Here is a 16,093-nt window from a genome sequence, read left to right as displayed (position 1 = left end):
CTTAAAGAACTCTGACAAGTTTTAGATTTGAACTTAACTGTTCAAGTTAAAACGTAAACTTAGTGGTGCTTTGTGTTGACGTCTTTGAGATCAGTTTGTGTCAGTTAAAAGAAAAACCCTAACGTTTGTGTTTTAGGTAAAGTGTCTTTTTTAAACCACGGTCACGTTAAACATTCTGCTGCATGTTGTGGGCCGGTGGGCCGACGGGGAACCGGAGGGTCTACAGGGGGGTTCTGCCACCTGGTGGCTCGGTTGTGAATCTACACAGGCAGTATTTGGCTTTTCCTCCTATGTGAATAGTTCTGTCATGACTTCATCTTGTTCCACGTTTACTAGTCATGTGGCGTTCGTGAACCAACGAATCCTTACAAGGACTCGAGAGTAACGAGTCCTCTCAAAAAAAGATTGGTTCATTTTACTGAACGAGATTCAAAGAACCGAGTCGGTAAAATGATCCGAACGTCCAATCACTGACGTTTACATCACGGGAATCACTTCTGTGGATGATTAAAGTTACTTTAACTTATTGAATCATTTTCATAACGTCATGAATCTGATTCATTTTCCGCCGTTAAACGAATTGAAACATTACCAAGTTGTTATGTTTTTATTTTTCAGATTCACATTTTCATTTATTTCATCAGAAAACGATAGTGGATCAATATTCAAAGTTTGGACAATAATCAGCATTTTCCTCATTGAATAAATCAACATTATTGCACAATCTGAAGACGTTGCCGCGGCTGAAGAAGCTTTAGCTTCATGTGTTCATACGACACAGACATTTGTTAGTAGCTCAACATGTAAGAAACAAAGCGAGATCCTCAGGGAACTAAAATCCTCCGTCCTCACGACGAGTCAAACTACCCCAACGTCCCGGTGGACGGACACATCCTGTCTCACAGTCGGGCCTTGGCCTGGAAGAAGCTCATGACGGCGTTGAAGCACTCGTCTGAGGTCCATCGCTCCATCAGGCGCTCCACCTCAGCATCATTCACCTGGTGGAGACGAGCCTTCTCTGTGGCCCGGATCAGCTGCTTGGACAAGGACAGGGACTGAGGGACAGACGGGGGGGGGACATTGAGTATCCGAACAGCAAACATTTTCAGTACTTGTCATTTTACTCCATGTCAGGATTTGCTCCTCTTCACAAACCGGTTAAGAGTGAAGAATAAAACGTTTTGCTCAAATATTTAAGCTTTTTTTTCTGATGGAAGCGTTGGTCACACATGATGAGTTCAAAGACCGTTGGAGAGCTGACAACGTGTGTGTGTGTGTGTGTGTGTGTGTGTGTGCGCTGACGTTGGGGGGCAGCTTGGCGTAGGCCTTCAGTCGGGTCCAGACCTCCGTCTGGAAGCTGCTGTCGGGGAAAACCTCGGTGACCAGACCCAGTTCACAGGCCTGAACCGCCGACAGCTTCTTGTTGAACAGCAGCATCTCGCTGGCCTGGGGGGCGGGGCATGTGGGCACCAGTAAGACACACGTCTCCAAATTGACCAGGCGGGAGCTTCACAAAGTCACTTTTGGAACAGGTGAGGTGTGTGGATGTAGGCGTGTACCTTGGCGGGGCCCATTATCTTGGGGAAGGTGTAGGAGGAGCAGCCCTCGGCGCTCTGACCCAGCTGACTGAAGGGGGTGTGGAAGGAGGCCTGAGGGACAGTCGCTGATTAACGTCCTCCAGTTGGAACAATAACGTAATAACCAGACCTGTCAATCATTGTGTAGCGCCGCCCTAAAGCATCTCCTGCTTCATGGTCTGTTCGACTCTAAATGGACCATAATTCACTAAATGAACATTGAAGTTAGAGACTGAGACCATAAACTCATGTTTACAGAATGAATCAAGAGAAGTAGAGTCATTTCCTCATAGACGTCTATGGGAGCAGAGGAGTCGCCCCCTGCTGGTCACTACAGAGAAGTAGAGTCATTTCCTCATAGACGTCTATGGGAGCAGAGGAGTCGCCCCCTGCTGGTCACTACAGAGAAGTAGAGTCATTTCCTCATAGACGTCTATGGGAGCAGAGGAGTCGCCCCCTGCTGGTCACTACAGAGAAGTAGAGTCATTTCCTCATAGACGTCTATGGGAGCAGAGGAGTCGCCCCCTGCTGGTCAGGAGACAGAACGCAGCTTTAATGAAGCTTTGGCTTCCCTCAGTCACAGGAAGTTGTCTTTTGAAGCAGACACGTTGTTGTTGTTTGTTCTGCTGGTTCCGTTTAGCTGCTCTGTGTTTAGAAGCGTGAAGACAACAGCCCAGAGGGTTAATGAAACATAACAATGTAACTTTTGACGCATAAACACGTACTAAAGTGTGCCGCGTTCTACTAAAACACAACGATTATGATGAAAACCATCTTCAGGATGCAGAGGTGTGTGTGTGTGTGTGTGTGTGTGTGTGTGTGTACCCGGTCCGTAGCGTACACCAGGTCAAACAGTCCCAACAGCGTGACAGAGATCCCTACAGCCGGTCCGTTCACCACGGCAACCAGCGGCTTGGGGAAGTCGATGTAGGCCTTCACGTACTTCCTGTGGGGAAGCGTCATGGAAGATAATAACGTTACGCTCATATTAATCCTCGAGGAGACGCGGAGGAGGAGCCCCAGCACTCACCTCAGCAGCTCCCCCCCCCGACGGGCCTGCTCCTGCACCCCCCCCTCGGGGATGTTGGTGAAGTTGGAGAGGTCGTTTCCGCTGCAGTAGAAGTCACCGGCGCCTGGAGCAGGTGAGACATTTAACCACCTTTAGAAGGACCGACCAACGAGGGCATCGCAGCTTCTAAACTTGTAAGACATCCGCATTAACTTCTCTGCACCGGCTCCCTGTTACATCAAGAATAGATGTTAAGGTACTTCTCCTCACCTACAAGGCACTTGCTGGTGAGGCACCGTCGTATCTTAAAGAGCTTGTAACACCTTATTGCCCTACAAGGCAACTGAGCTCCATAGATGCTGGTTACTTGTTGTTCCTGTGGTTTTAAACAGTAGGCTGGGGGCCAGAGCCTTCAGTTATCAAGCACCTCTTTGGTGGAACCAGGTTCCACTTTCAGTCCGGGGGGCAGATTCGGTCAACTCTTTTAAAGTAAAACTTAAAACTTTCCTCTTTGATTGTGCCTATAGTTAGGGCTGGCTCAGGTCAGCCCGGACCAGCCCTTAGTTAAGCTGCTATAGGCTTAGAATGCCGGGGGAATTCTTAGGACACACCGAGCTCCTCTCTCACGCTCTCGTTCTACCATAATTTACGTTTTATTAATGCACATGACTAATTCAGCTTCTCTACGGGAGTTTTTTTTGTGCTTTCTCCCCTATCAGGTCTCCGTAGATCGTAGTTCCTTCTGGACCCTGGTCCTGACACCTGCCGTGGCCCTGCTGACGCCTGCTGCTGCCACCATCATCATTATTATTATAATAATAATAATAGATATTAATCCTATTACTGTACTCGTAAACCAACATTACCCTCTCCTAAAGTCTCTGTGCTCTCCCTCCCCACAGGCTTCTGTGGATGGTGGTTCTACGTGACGGCGGTTCTATGTGACGGTGGTTCTATCCGACGGTGGTTCTATGTGACGGCGGTTCTATGTGACGGTGGTTCTATCCGACGGTGGTTCTATGTGACGGTGGTTCTATGTGATGCTGGTGGTCCTGCCGTACACCTGCTTACTACTCTCATTATTTAAATCATCTGTCGTATGAATTGAATGTGTTGTTCATCTTCTACATTGTTCATTCTGTACTCATGACATCATTGTAGTCTGTCCATCAGGAGACGGATCCTCCCCCATGGAAGGGTTTTCATTTTTTGGGAGTTTTTCCTGTTCCGATGTGAGGTTTTGACAGAGGATGTTGTATGTGTACAGACATGATGTGTGTGTGTGTGTGTGTGTGTACCAGTGAAAACTGTGAGGACCGAGTCGTCTTTGGCTGCCTGATTCAGAGCCTCAATGATGTCGTTGTACATCTGGGAGAAAGAAGATTAAGAACAAACAGATCACATTTGAACGCGATGAGGGAGGGAGGGGGCACCTGATGAGGGAAGGAGGGGGCACGCGATGAGGGAAGGAGGGGGCACGTGATGAGGGAGCACGTGATGAGGGAGGGAGGGGGCACCGGATGAGGGAGGGAGGGGGCACGCGATGGGGGAGTGAGGGGGCACCGGATGAGGGAGGGAGGGGGCACGCGATGAGGGAAGGAGGGGGCATGACTTTGGACCGCCCTCTCTGAATTAGCACGCGATGGGGGAGTGAGGGGGCACGCGATGGGGGAGGGAGGGGGCACGCGATGGGGGAGGGAGGGAAGGAAAGAGGGAGAGAGACCTCAGTGGTGATGGCGTTTTTCTTGGCCGGGCGGTTCAGCTTGATGGTGGTGATGTCATCCTCCGTCGTGACCAGCAGCGTCTCGTACGTCGGCCCGCTCCCAGCAGGCACTGCGGCCTCCTGGGCGGCGCTCCCGCCTTCCGCCGCCACCAGGGAGCCAATCAGGTCGCAGTACTTCTGCCGGGCTTCGTCCTGAGCGACACAGAGGAAGCTTAATGTTGATTGGCTGAGCCACTTATACAGTCGGACTACCTGTCAATCATGAGAGGCTACCTGTGGTACGGAGCCCAGAGACCTCCACGCCTCCCATTTCACCTTGTTGACGAAGTCCAGCATCCCGGGTTTGGGGGTGTTGCAGGGACCTTGAGTGGCCTGCAGGAGGAGGAAGACCAGGAGGAACCATGAGACATGCGTAGCCGGAATGTGAACTTTTATGACCGTAGCCAGCGTCGAAAGAGAAGAAATCCACCAAGTTAAACCTTATGCCTTCCTGCTGACCCCGTCACAATAAAAGACCTGACCTGTTTGAACAGAGCGTAGATCTGCAGCTTGACGTCGTTGCCGGGGTCCTTCTTCAGCGAGGACATTCTGCTCCTGGCCTGCTCAAACTGCTCCTCCGTGGCTGCTGCACACGGACACAACGGCGTCATCACTACCGCTGACCATGACGGGTCTGACCCGACAGGTCACTTCGAGGGGGCGGAGCTTTGTAAGTGCTCAGAAGACTGCAGGAGGTCGAATGGAACGACCTTACACCCAAACTCTCCTTCACTTCTTTCCTGCACAACAAATGAATCCACTTTGACCCCAAACCAAGAGGATCTGGACTCACCCATCATCGGAGAGGCGGAGGTGTGGAATGTCAGACTGGGAATACTGGAGAATCTGACCAAGAGGAAGAAGGATTCAGTGCTTCACGTACACTTAAAAGGACGCCTTCCTGCTCTTACTTCTTCTCATGGAAAGAAGAAACCAAACGCTTGTTTGTCCACAAGCCAACAAAGGAAAACACACACAGCGATCAAAGTAGTCTGTAATGTTTAATGTACGAATTCATTTCCTTATTGCGGCAGCTGCTTCATCATTTAACTAAAGAACACTTTAAATGGAACAGGTGACGTCATCTCCAGTTGACCCTTTAATCTGGAGCAAAGGTCTCAGCTAGCACAGCTAACAGCAGCTAACCTGCTCTCTAGCTAGCACGATCATAACAAGACCCCGGAAAGGACCCCGGACTACACGGTCACCTTGACCCTCCTTTAACTTTGAAGGGCCCCTCGTAGCCTCGCTGGGTCAAACGGGTTCGTTTCGCGGAGAAGAGGCTGACAAGCAAGACACGACTAGCCGCTAAACTAGCGGAGCTAACTAGCTAACTAGTCAGCGATGTCGTAGAAGTCTCGACAGTACGTTTGACCCGGCGGTAAAGTTCATAGAGCAGGTCCAACAGCACCAACAGCACCAACAGCTGCTGACTTGGTGGTCCTCACCTTCTTAGCTTGACAAAGCGCCAGGGAGCCGAACACCTGAGGGCGACCCCGGCCATCTGTGCGCGGAGAGGGCGGTCCAAAGTCCGGATGGACGGAGTGCGGCAGGGAAGGGCTAGCTAGCTTAGCCACTAGCGAGGTGACAAGCAGCGAGTGTTTACACCACCGGCCCCGCCCACTCTGCCCTCCTGTGCTTGCTGATTGGCTAAAGGGGGGGTGCCTGGCCATTCTGATTTGTCCAGTGATCGAAGGCTTATTTAACAAGCAGCCAATTAAAACACGCGCCAATTGGCGTCGAGAGGCCGTTTCTCGACACACAAAAGTATTAAAGTACATATTCATACATACAGAAGCCGTCAGAAGGATGAACACTCCTTCTCAGTAGACGGTTGCTTCTACATCTACAAAACCATTCAATTCAATTCATTTTATTTTGTACAGCCAAAATAACAAATCACCCTCAGAGGGTTTTACAGTCTGCACACATGCGCATCAGCACAGGAAACACTCCCCCAAAACGGAAAAAGTACACATATATGTATATACACAATATATTTATAGATACCACCGTTGAACTAAACGCAGATCCAGTTTCCTGAGAACCTTCAACGTCTTCAGTGAAGCTGTGAGAGAAGAACGCTGACAGGCTTCATGATTGGACAGAAAAGCAGATAGTGATCACGGGTTTGAGTCAATGACGATCTTCTTCTTCTTCTTCTTCTCCCCTCAGGAGGAAGTCCTCCATCAGCTCCTCCGGGTCTGATCTGACTCCTCCAGTCCTGGTGCTCCTCACTCCACCTGGACCTGGGGTTAGTTTAGTCCCTTGGTTCCGTCATGGCTGCTTGTGGAACGATGGAGCAGGTTTTTTACTCATATTTCTCAATGACGGTGGGAGTTAATATCACATGTATGAAGTAACCTTATTATGACCAATACTTTGTTCCTTAACTGAGTTATATAGTTATTGAATGATCTATAACAAATTGTAACTTTGCTTATTTGATGAGTTTGTGTCCTGATGGTTGAAATGCACTGATTGTAAGTTGCTTTGGATAAAAGCGTCAGATAAATGACATGTGATGTAATAAAATATCGCACCCTGTTTTGTACGCAACGGGTTTTTTCCCGTATTTTCTGAGTTGTCTTCAATGCAGCATCCACTGCAAATAATCCCACCCAAAGTCTGTGAAGACTCGTCCTATTGGGCCCCTGATTGGGTAATACTTGCTACCATCGTTGGTTTGATTGGCCGTGACCCTGAAACAAACCAGTCAGCCAGCGGAGGGCTCCAGAGACTCCCGGGTCCAGGGCCGACGAGAGTGGGAGGACACTAAAGAGACCCTAATCAGGACTACATGAGACTGGTTCATTGAGGATCAGGACTAAACTGAGACTGGTTCATTGAGGATCAGGACTAAACTGAGACTGGTTCATTGAGGATCAGGACTACATGAGACTGGTTCATTGAGGATCAGGACTACATGAGACTGGTTCATTGAGGATCAGGACTACATGAGACTGGTTCATTGAGGATCAGGACTACATGAGACTGGTTCATTGAGGATCAGGACTACATGAGACTGGTTCACATGGATCTGAAGTCAATTCTCAAACTGGCTTCACAACTCAATTTACAGACTTTCAACGTGAATCAGGATCCTTTTTCTCTGGAAGCCGTCGCGACCGACGCATCATTTCAAGTTTTTTCCATCAACCTGTTTTTAGGGTAATTTTTGATGAACACCAAAAACCACCCTGAGTGGAATTGAAAACAATGCATTAAATCTGGTCCTGAAGGTTCTTCCTGTGTGAGGAGACGATGTGCAGCAACGCTCATCAGGACCTTTCTTCTCAATAATTAATTAAAATTGAATTCAGAGCTTCTGACTATTTAGAAGATGTAACATTTAAGATGTGCTGTACAGGGATATATTCTACAGTATGGACATGTAATAAATGCTTTATAACATGACGTTAGCTGCCGGGCTGCTGGTTCCTGAAGGATCCGAGGGTCCAGCATGAGCCCCTTGCAGCCTGAAGACCACCCCATGAAGCAAACATTCCCATGCCTTCTTCCTCGCCGGTTGAGTCTTCTTCACATTTTCAAATTTCCTTATTTCATTTCTTTGTGTTGACTAACAAACGCATGCAGATAGTGAAAAGAAAAGCAAGGCAGGGATTCATTGTTCTTCTGAAACTTTGTCCCCATTGTCCCTTACATCCTGCAGCGTCTCTCCCGAAGGACCCTTGGTTCCCGCTGCCTGGCTGCTGCCCCCTAGCGGACGGGGGCGTACAGTGCAGCCCCCAAACCCAGGTACTCCAGGTTCTCCGCCGCCGGGAGGAAAAGAGCGTTCCCGGGCGGCGTGGCCGGACTACCAGGCAGGAAATCTGCCTGGTAGTCCGGGTTGTCGAGGCTGTCGCCGGCGGCCGCAGGCAGCGAGCTCTGGGCGGTGTTCAGGTATTCGGGTCCCAAAGACTTCAGCTCCTCCAGCGGCAAGGGGGGCGAGGCGGCGCCCCAGCCCACGCTCAAGTCCTCGTAGTTGGGATTGAACACTTCGGACAGCCTGCTGGTCCCGCTGGTTTCACTCAGACTCTGGTTCCTGTAGTCTGAAAGAGAGAGAAAGAGTTGATTATGTCTTCTCATGGTGGAGCTCTGAGAAAGCAGCGTTCTCTTTCACTGGAGGAAGCAAATCAGCTGTCGAGCACCGTGGCCGCTGAAGTCTTCTTTGTCCGTGGCGTTGTGGGTCGGATCGGTGATGTAACGCAGAGCGATGCTGTTCTGTCGGACTGGATGACCGTTCTGAGAGGAAGACCAGAGAGGCGGGACAAGATGCACTTCCTGTTAGCACAACCCTTCTACTTTCTTTATTATGTCCCGCCGCAGCGTGTGTTTACCGCGGCATGGCAGGACCCGTTGTCATGGCAACCCGTTCCTTTGAAGGGTAGCAGGTACTCGTCGGCGTCTACCACGTCCTCCATGTCATCTGAGCTTAGCAGGCGGGAGTAAAACCTGCTGTCTGACGGACTGGGGAGGTCACCCTGAGAAGAGTCACAAGGTCGTCATGTTCAACACAACAGAAGGAAAACACTACTTTCGTGTACCCAGTTTTAAGAGGTGTTTCTTTATTAAGAAAGAGTCTGATCTGATCACAAGTCTCAGCTGATGTAATGAGACGAGACACACACACACACACACACACACAGTCTACCTCCACAACCAGGTATCTGGATGGATCTCTGGCCATCTTTGAGAACTCCACTATCAGCTCTCTGAACCTGGGACGACTGGACGGGTCAATCATCCAACCTGGAGACGGGGAGACGGGGAGAGGGGGAGAGTCAGAGACAGGGAGAGAGAGAGAGACAGAGGAGGAGACAGCGAGACAATGAGAGAGGACATCACGGTCAGACACTCTCCAGGTGTCTTTGAGGGGAGCTCTTACACTTCACCAGGATCATGTAGACCTCGATGGTGCAGATGGGGGGCTGAGGCAGCCGGTCTCCTCTCTCCAGAACCGACGACATCTCGCTGGCCGGGATGCCGTCGTACGGCTTGGTGCCAAACGTCATGAGCTCCCACACCGTCACGCCTGCAGGCCACAGACCCCAGATCAGAGACCATCAACACGTCTGTTATCGGAAGAACCTTGAAGGTTCCCTGTTGTCAACGTCATCTGGCTGGATAAAAGAAGACTGGGGTCTTTTTGCTTGGATTGTCGGTCTTTTCTTTTGCCAGCACACGTCGCATTATAAAACGAGTCGTGTGAACCTGGTAACACCAACGGTGGTTCTCAGAGGGAGAGAGCCTTGCTGCGTTAGTGTCAGAATGAAGGTCTGAAGCTCGTGAAGAACCAGCATTGGCAACAAACCGCTGTTCATGAAGGAGTTAATAGAGCCGCTTTTATATTAAACCAGAGATCTGATTGGTTGATCCTATAATACTTCCAGCAGGTGGTTGACTCACCGAAGCTCCAGACGTCACTCTGGTGGGTGTAGGTCCACTGGAGGATTGACTCCAGTGCCATCCACTTAATGGGAACCTGCAGACACACAGCAGCAGGAAGCCTGTCAGGCGGTCTGTCCCGGCAGGTCTCCCGGGTAACGGGATCAACAACACACACACCTTCCCTCCGTCGGCGTGGTACTCCTGCTCGTCGGACGCCAGCAGCTTGGCCAGACCGAAGTCGGTGATCTTCACATGGTTGGGGGTCTTCACCAGGACGTTCCTAGCCGCCAGGTCACGGTGCACCAGGTGACGCTCCTCCAGATAGTTCATGCCCTGCACACACATCCACACGGCACAATGAGTCACTTCTTCACAGTCCAAAGTCACTGCTTTGTCTTCAGCACCACATAAGAACAGCCCTTCTACAACCGGCTTATTATTATTATTGTTATTATTATTATTATCATTATTATTATTGTGATTATTCTTATTATTAGACGCCTCTACGTCGCCCCTATTATTATTATTATTATTATTATTTGTAGCACTCTGAAGACGTTGGTTAAAGTTAGAGTCCCAGATGTTGTGACAGAGGAGAGAGAGCCGCCTGGACCCTGAGATCTCTGAAGGTTCAGGAGGGTTCCTCCCGGGCTCCTGGCCCTGGTCTTTGTGATTTTCCCAGCACCTAGAAATCAAAGTGAGCTTAAGCGGCGTGCGAATAGATCTTCACCGCCTTGTTGGGGCTAATGGGCCCCGGGAGGCTTACAGTGATCTGCCGCCTCAGGCCTAGATCTCCTTCCCAGACAGAAGACCCCCCCTCCCTCGCCCGGACCCACCTTGGCCATCTGGACGCAGCAATTGAGGAGCCACTGGGCGCCGACGTGGTCCCTGTGGTGGCGCACGTAGTCCAGCAAACAGCCGTACGGCATCAGCTGAGTCACCAGCTGCACCGAGGACGTGAGGCAGATCCCCAGCAGGCGGCACACGTGAGGGTGGTCCACGCTCGCCATCACGTACGCCTCCTGCACAGAGGAGCATCATGAGGAGGAGCATTATGAGGAGGAGGAGCAGATGAGCATTATGAGGAGGAGAGGAGCATTATTAAGGAGGAGCATTATGAGGAGAAGCAGAGGAGCATTATGAGGAGGAGGAGGAGCATTATGAGGAGAAGCAGAGGAGCATTATGAGGAGGAGGAGCATTATGAGGAGGAGGAGCATTATGAGGAGAAGCAGAGGAGCATTATGAGGAGGAGCAGAGGAGAATTATGAGGAGGAGGAGGAGCATTATGAGGAGAAGCAGAGGAGCATTATGAGGAGGAGGAGCATTATGAGGAGGTGAGGAGCATTATGAGGAGAAGCAGAGGAGCATTATGAGGAGGAGCAGAGGAGCATTATGAGGAGAAGGAGGAGCATTATGAGGAGGAGGAGCATTATGAGGAGAAGCAGAGGAGCATTATGAGGAAGAGGAGCATTATGAGGAGAAGCAGAGGAGCATTATGAGGAGGAGCAGAGGAGCATTATGAGGAGAAGGAGGAGCATTATGAGGAGGAGGAGCATTAGGAGGAGAAGCAGAGGAGCATTATGAGGAGGAGCAGAGGAGCATTATGAGGAGGAGGAGGAGCATTATGAGGAGGAGGAGCATTATGAGGAAGAGGAGCATTATGAGGAGAAGCAGAGGAGCATTATGAGGAGGAGCAGAGGAGCATTATGAGGAGGAGGAGGAGCATTATGAGGAGAAGCAGAGGAGCATTATGAGGAGGAGGAGCATTATGAGGAGGTGAGGAGCATTATGAGGAGAAGCAGAGGAGCATTATGAGGAAGAGGAGCATTATGAGGAGAAGCAGAGGAGCATTATGAGGAGGAGCAGAGGAGCATTATGAGGAGAAGGAGGAGCATTATGAGGAGGAGGAGCATTATGAGGAGAAGCAGAGGAGCATTATGAGGAAGAGGAGCATTATGAGGAGAAGCAGAGGAGCATTATGAGGAGGAGCAGAGGAGCATTATGAGGAGAAGGAGGAGCATTATGAGGAGGAGGAGCATTAGGAGGAGGAGGAGGAGCCTTACGTCCAGGATTTCTTTGTTGGCTTTAGGCGACGTGGCTTCGCGGAGAACTTTAATGGCTACGGGGATCCTCACGTTCTCTCCCTCAGGGTTCCACCGGCCCTGAGAACAATAGAATCATGTCAAAGGATCATTCCTGCCTGTGGACATGTTGTGTGACACGTATGTACATGTATGTACATGTATGTTTGAGCGGTCAGTGGAATGGAGTTTATCTGCATGTGATGATTCACAAATAGATGTTTCAGACAGAACCAGAGGGCTTCAGTATAAGCTCCATGAAGCACTGTTCAGCATCCAAACACAGTCACCTTGAAGACGGTTCCGAAGGCCCCGGAGCCGAGCACCCGGATCTTCTTGAATTCCGTCTCCTTGAGGATCCTCAGCAGCGCCTGATTGGGCGCTTCTCCACTCGGCGTCAACGGCTCCACCAGCTACGGGCGCACAGTTTAGATCCTTAGTCCACTCAGCCCAACATCTACAGGCCACATCTTCTGAGGAGCCCCACCTCTCTCTCCTGCAGCAGGCGGCGCGTCGTCCTCTTCCTCCGGATTCGCCGTCGCCGCAGCAACACGAAGATGACCAACGCCACAATGACCGCGATGAGGAGCCCGCCGACCACGGCCACCGCCATGCTGGAGGCTACGGGCGCGCTGAGAGGACGCAGCAAAGGAACGTTACCGTCGCTCTGCATCTCCATCCACACGGACACGACATAAACACCTCTTACCCGTTGCATCCTGGGAGTCCTTCTCCGGAACACCTGCGCACACGGAGACAAAACGGTCTTTATATTCAGGACACTCTCGGTTTGGACGCCATCATAAACCCCCCTTCCCCCCTGCTGGGCCTCACCCCTGGGTGCAGTTCTGGTGGCACGGCTGGCACCGTCCGGTCCGGTCCGCGTACTTCACGCCATGGGGGCAGCGGCGAACGCAGTGGGCGCCGTCCTTCAGGTTGGCGCACTGGGAACACTGGTCGGCGCCCTGCAGGGGGCGCCGGAGGAGACATTCAGTCAAAAGTGAATGAGATATGTTCAGAAAAGACACGACTTCAGGTGAATCCTAGAGATTATTCAAATAATAATCTTCTTCATTCCCCATAAGCTGTGAGAGAATCAGTTGAGTCTGAAGGCCGCCGCGTGTTTCTGCGTCTTTACACGTCTTCACGCACTGGTTTCACTTCCTGGTTGTAAAGTCCTGCGTGTGTTGCAGAGCGATTCACCTCCAGAACAACAGGTGGAGTCACGTGTTTTGTTGAAGACGACCTGGAGAGTCACGTCTTTGTGTGTGGAAGTCGCTGGTTGCTTTATTTATTGATCATAGACTTTATTGCCCCGTGCATCCACACTGCTGCTTTTCATCAAGGACACATTTGTCCCGTATTTTCCTCCACGACTTTGTTCCCCTCGTTTGTGGAGATCTCCCTCCATGAATCAGAGGCCATCCGGCGTCCTCATAGTCCGCCAATGACGGCTTGTACAAGCGCTCATATTTAAAAGCTCTTCAATCTGATCCGTTCTCTCGTAAACGTTCTTCCTTTTAATAACGGCCGTATCGTGCTGTGAAAACGGAGACGTGAGACTCCGTAAAGGACGTAGTCAGAGACCAATCACAGCCTGCTGCTGCAGGAGGCTGCAAAGCTTTACACGCTGGTCTAGAGAAACGGGTCACGTGTCCTTGCGTCTCTCTGAAAACGCAGAAGCATAAACTCGGCTTAACTGTCATATGAAGACAAGTACGAAGGACACAGCCAGACTCACCGGTCCTCTGCAGGTCGGCGTCCCGTCCTGCAGGAGACACTCGGGGTGACACTCCTCACAGCGGCGGTCCACCTCCACCTCTCTGGGCTCGCTGCAGACACACAACATTATTACCACATTCATTCTAAGGTGAGCAGAGGGGGGGGGCGGAGTCATGAGTCACAAGTAAAAGTACCTCGAGTTAATCAATACATTTGCATGATTATTGATTATTGATGCAGTCTACAAACAGATCGTATGTGAGTGTGTCTGTTGCTAATGTGCCTTTGAGCCGCTCGGCCTCACCCCTGCAGCAGGTTGCAGAACGCCACACAGCGCCCCCTACGGTTGAAAAGGCGACAGGAGACACACATGGTGGGTCCTGGACCCCAGCAGCCCTCTTCCGAACACTCCTGGTCGCAGGTCCGATTCTGTTGTTCTGTGTGAACCAGACAAGGAAACGTTTCTCATTCAGTTCCCCGAAGCAGCGATGGCTGCAGCGACGTCCAGAAGCTCACCGCAGACATCGGGGCGGGCGTTCAGCAGTGTGGTGGGGGTCTGGTCGCTGGACCTGAAGAGGTGGGTCCACTGTTGCGGTTGGGTGTAGCACAGCTGAGGGTTGTCCTTTATTATCACTTGGCCGGCACTCACCTCCTTCAGGGAGCGCAGGCCCAGCCAGAGGAGGTTCTTGGCCCGCAGCACCAACAGACTGTAACCGCTGGAGAGGGACGGTTAGACATGGTGATCTATTAGTGATGTCTCATACCCAACCACTCACTGTCCCCGTCAGGTAAATTCATCAGCTGACTCACTAGCGGGTGGTTCTCCCTCTGATGATCTCCAGGTTCTCAAACACTGACAGAGAGGTCATATTCTCTGGCCAGAACTGGATGAGCAGGAAACCTAGAGGAAACAACTGATCATAACCAGGAGACTCAAGGAACGTGATCTAGATGGTTATTGATTCACCAAATACATTTCGGGGGCATTTTAAAAGATCGAGATGCACCGACAACCTTCGACCTACCTGTGATTTCCTTCACCGTCCTCAAATAATCCAGTTTAGCCGGGTCCATGGGTGGTATTTTATAGTGCGGGTCTCTGAAAGAGACAATGAAAGAAAAAGCCCTCAGAAAGGATCTGTTTGAGACACTGGATCTGGTCTCCGTAAATGTGGTCTGAAAATAGATTCATCTCTATAATAGAGCTACGCTGGTACTTTACTGTCTCAGACGTCTCACCCGGTGAAGGAGGTTTCGAGGAGCGAGACGTCACCGATGATCTTGTTGCAGTTCCTGAAGGATTCGATGTTGGAGGCGTTGACGGCAATGGCATTGCTCAGAACCCCGACCCCAATGCCGTCACACGCTGGTGGAGGACAGAGACTCGGGTTATTTTCTTGGGTATTTGTGTCTCTTCATCTGAGGCTGTAGTTGTCTCTACCTTTGGAACAGCGGCCGTCGCAGTCTTTACAGCGCTGGACTCCGTTCTCCTCCACCTCGTATGTTCCAGGGCTGCAGGTACGGACGCATGATCCACCGGCCACCACGTAGTTATCTTCATGCGAAGAAGCCAACAAATCAAAACTGGATCAACTTCCACCAAAAGTCAAAAAGGATCCGATTCAACGCGATCAATCAACACTTTTATGTCGATAGAGTTTTAGAATGAGTTACAGGGTCATCGCAACAGAATGAGAGGGTTTAAAGTCCGTACGGGGGCAGGCCTTGACGCAGGTCGCCCCGAAGGTGAACTTGGCGTTGGGGTTGTTGACCACCTGGTGGGTCTTGGGGTTGTAGAGTGTCATCGGTGGACAAGCGTCTTTGCAGGTGCCGTCGTCGTTCAAATCCCTGCAGGCCTGGAGAGGACGTGGAGGGACACACAACGAGTCAACCACCAAGCGGAACCTGGGCTGCGAGTTCTTTGATTGGACGTGACGTGTGATTGGTTCACTGCAGCGAGCAGCTACAACCAGGCGGCTGACGACTACTGGCAGCTAGTGGCTAACGATGCTAACAGCGCTAACTGACCAGGCAGTCGCTGGCTTGAGGTCCGGAGCAGCCGGACGCACAGTGCTCGTTGCAGCAGTCGCTGGGTCTCGGGCCGCGACACCGTCTGCTGCACTGCTCGGCACACTGGAGCCTGGTGACTGAGACACAAGGACACATGAGAGCTCGTCCCCTCGCAGCTTCAGTCCAGTCAAAGCAGTACTTCTATTACAGGGGAGAAACATGATCAATGTTACTCCTATATGACAAAGATACACCTCAGCTAGTACATTGCAGCGCCCCTGTTCTGTACGGTGTCACGTCATTCCGTCACGCCGGCCAATCAGGGGGGGTTGCGGTGCGCGCTGGACAGGGGGAGGCCAGTGATTGGGGGAGACGAGGGGAGGCGGGTGTTTTGGGGGTTAGTCAAGGCAGCAGAAGAGTTGTGTGTGTGTTGTTGTCTGTTAGTAACGAGAGTGTAGCGATAGCGTGGGGATGTATGTTAACAAATCAAAGGAACGTCCATTCGCCCGCGTGTGCTGAGTGACGCTACAACATACAAAC

At 51.1% G+C, this 16,093-nt stretch overlaps 2 protein-coding genes across 6 annotated transcripts in view; both read right to left on the bottom strand.

Moving 5' to 3' along the window:
• Nucleotides 1–592: 592 nt before the first annotated feature.
• On the bottom strand, nt 593–6,211 carry eci2 (enoyl-CoA delta isomerase 2). 2 transcript variants are annotated; one of them, XM_040167134.2, is made up of 11 exons: nt 5,797–6,211; nt 5,142–5,194; nt 4,831–4,934; nt 4,583–4,681; nt 4,310–4,501; nt 3,885–3,954; nt 2,608–2,710; nt 2,403–2,523; nt 1,560–1,649; nt 1,303–1,446; nt 593–1,055 (listed from the first exon to the last, which is right to left on the bottom strand). In XM_040167134.2, the coding sequence occupies exons 1-11, from the start codon at nt 5,850–5,852 to the stop codon at nt 900–902; spliced, it is 1,188 nt and encodes a 395-aa protein (XP_040023068.1). In that variant the 5' UTR covers nt 5,853–6,211; the 3' UTR covers nt 593–899. The 2 variants fall into 2 exon arrangements, with proteins under 2 accessions (XP_040023068.1, XP_077952555.1); XM_078096429.1 differs by having other exon boundaries at nt 4,831–4,931.
• Nucleotides 6,206–16,093, bottom strand: part of LOC120811612 (melanoma receptor tyrosine-protein kinase) — a 20,397-nt gene continuing 10,509 nt past the window's right edge. For 3 of the 4 annotated variants that reach the window (XM_040167132.2, XM_078096428.1, XM_040167133.2), the window contains 22 exons: nt 15,572–15,690; nt 15,258–15,399; nt 14,985–15,098; nt 14,783–14,909; nt 14,569–14,642; nt 14,354–14,444; nt 14,060–14,259; nt 13,848–13,980; nt 13,563–13,653; nt 12,656–12,786; nt 12,531–12,563; nt 12,309–12,453; nt 12,112–12,234; nt 11,804–11,902; nt 10,576–10,761; nt 9,917–10,072; nt 9,758–9,833; nt 9,237–9,383; nt 9,003–9,100; nt 8,689–8,832; nt 8,500–8,593; nt 6,206–8,400 (listed from right to left, as the gene is read on the bottom strand). In XM_040167132.2, coding sequence (XP_040023066.1) covers nt 8,069–8,400; nt 8,500–8,593; nt 8,689–8,832; nt 9,003–9,100; nt 9,237–9,383; nt 9,758–9,833; nt 9,917–10,072; nt 10,576–10,761; nt 11,804–11,902; nt 12,112–12,234; nt 12,309–12,453; nt 12,531–12,563; nt 12,656–12,786; nt 13,563–13,653; nt 13,848–13,980; nt 14,060–14,259; nt 14,354–14,444; nt 14,569–14,642; nt 14,783–14,909; nt 14,985–15,098; nt 15,258–15,399; nt 15,572–15,690 — 2,855 coding nt within the window. In that variant the 3' untranslated portion in view covers nt 6,206–8,068. The remainder of the gene's footprint in view (nt 8,401–8,499; nt 8,594–8,688; nt 8,833–9,002; nt 9,101–9,236; nt 9,384–9,757; nt 9,834–9,916; nt 10,073–10,575; nt 10,762–11,803; nt 11,903–12,111; nt 12,235–12,308; nt 12,454–12,530; nt 12,564–12,655; nt 12,787–13,562; nt 13,654–13,847; nt 13,981–14,059; nt 14,260–14,353; nt 14,445–14,568; nt 14,643–14,782; nt 14,910–14,984; nt 15,099–15,257; nt 15,400–15,571; nt 15,691–16,093) is intronic. The other variant, XR_013454226.1, reaches the window with a different exon arrangement.

This window comes from Gasterosteus aculeatus, chromosome 21 (genome assembly GCF_964276395.1).
Source record: "Gasterosteus aculeatus chromosome 21, fGasAcu3.hap1.1, whole genome shotgun sequence".
NCBI lineage: Eukaryota > Metazoa > Chordata > Actinopteri > Perciformes > Gasterosteidae > Gasterosteus > Gasterosteus aculeatus.
Note: the sequence above shows the minus strand (reverse complement) of the source record. Positions and strands in the feature narration are given on the sequence as shown.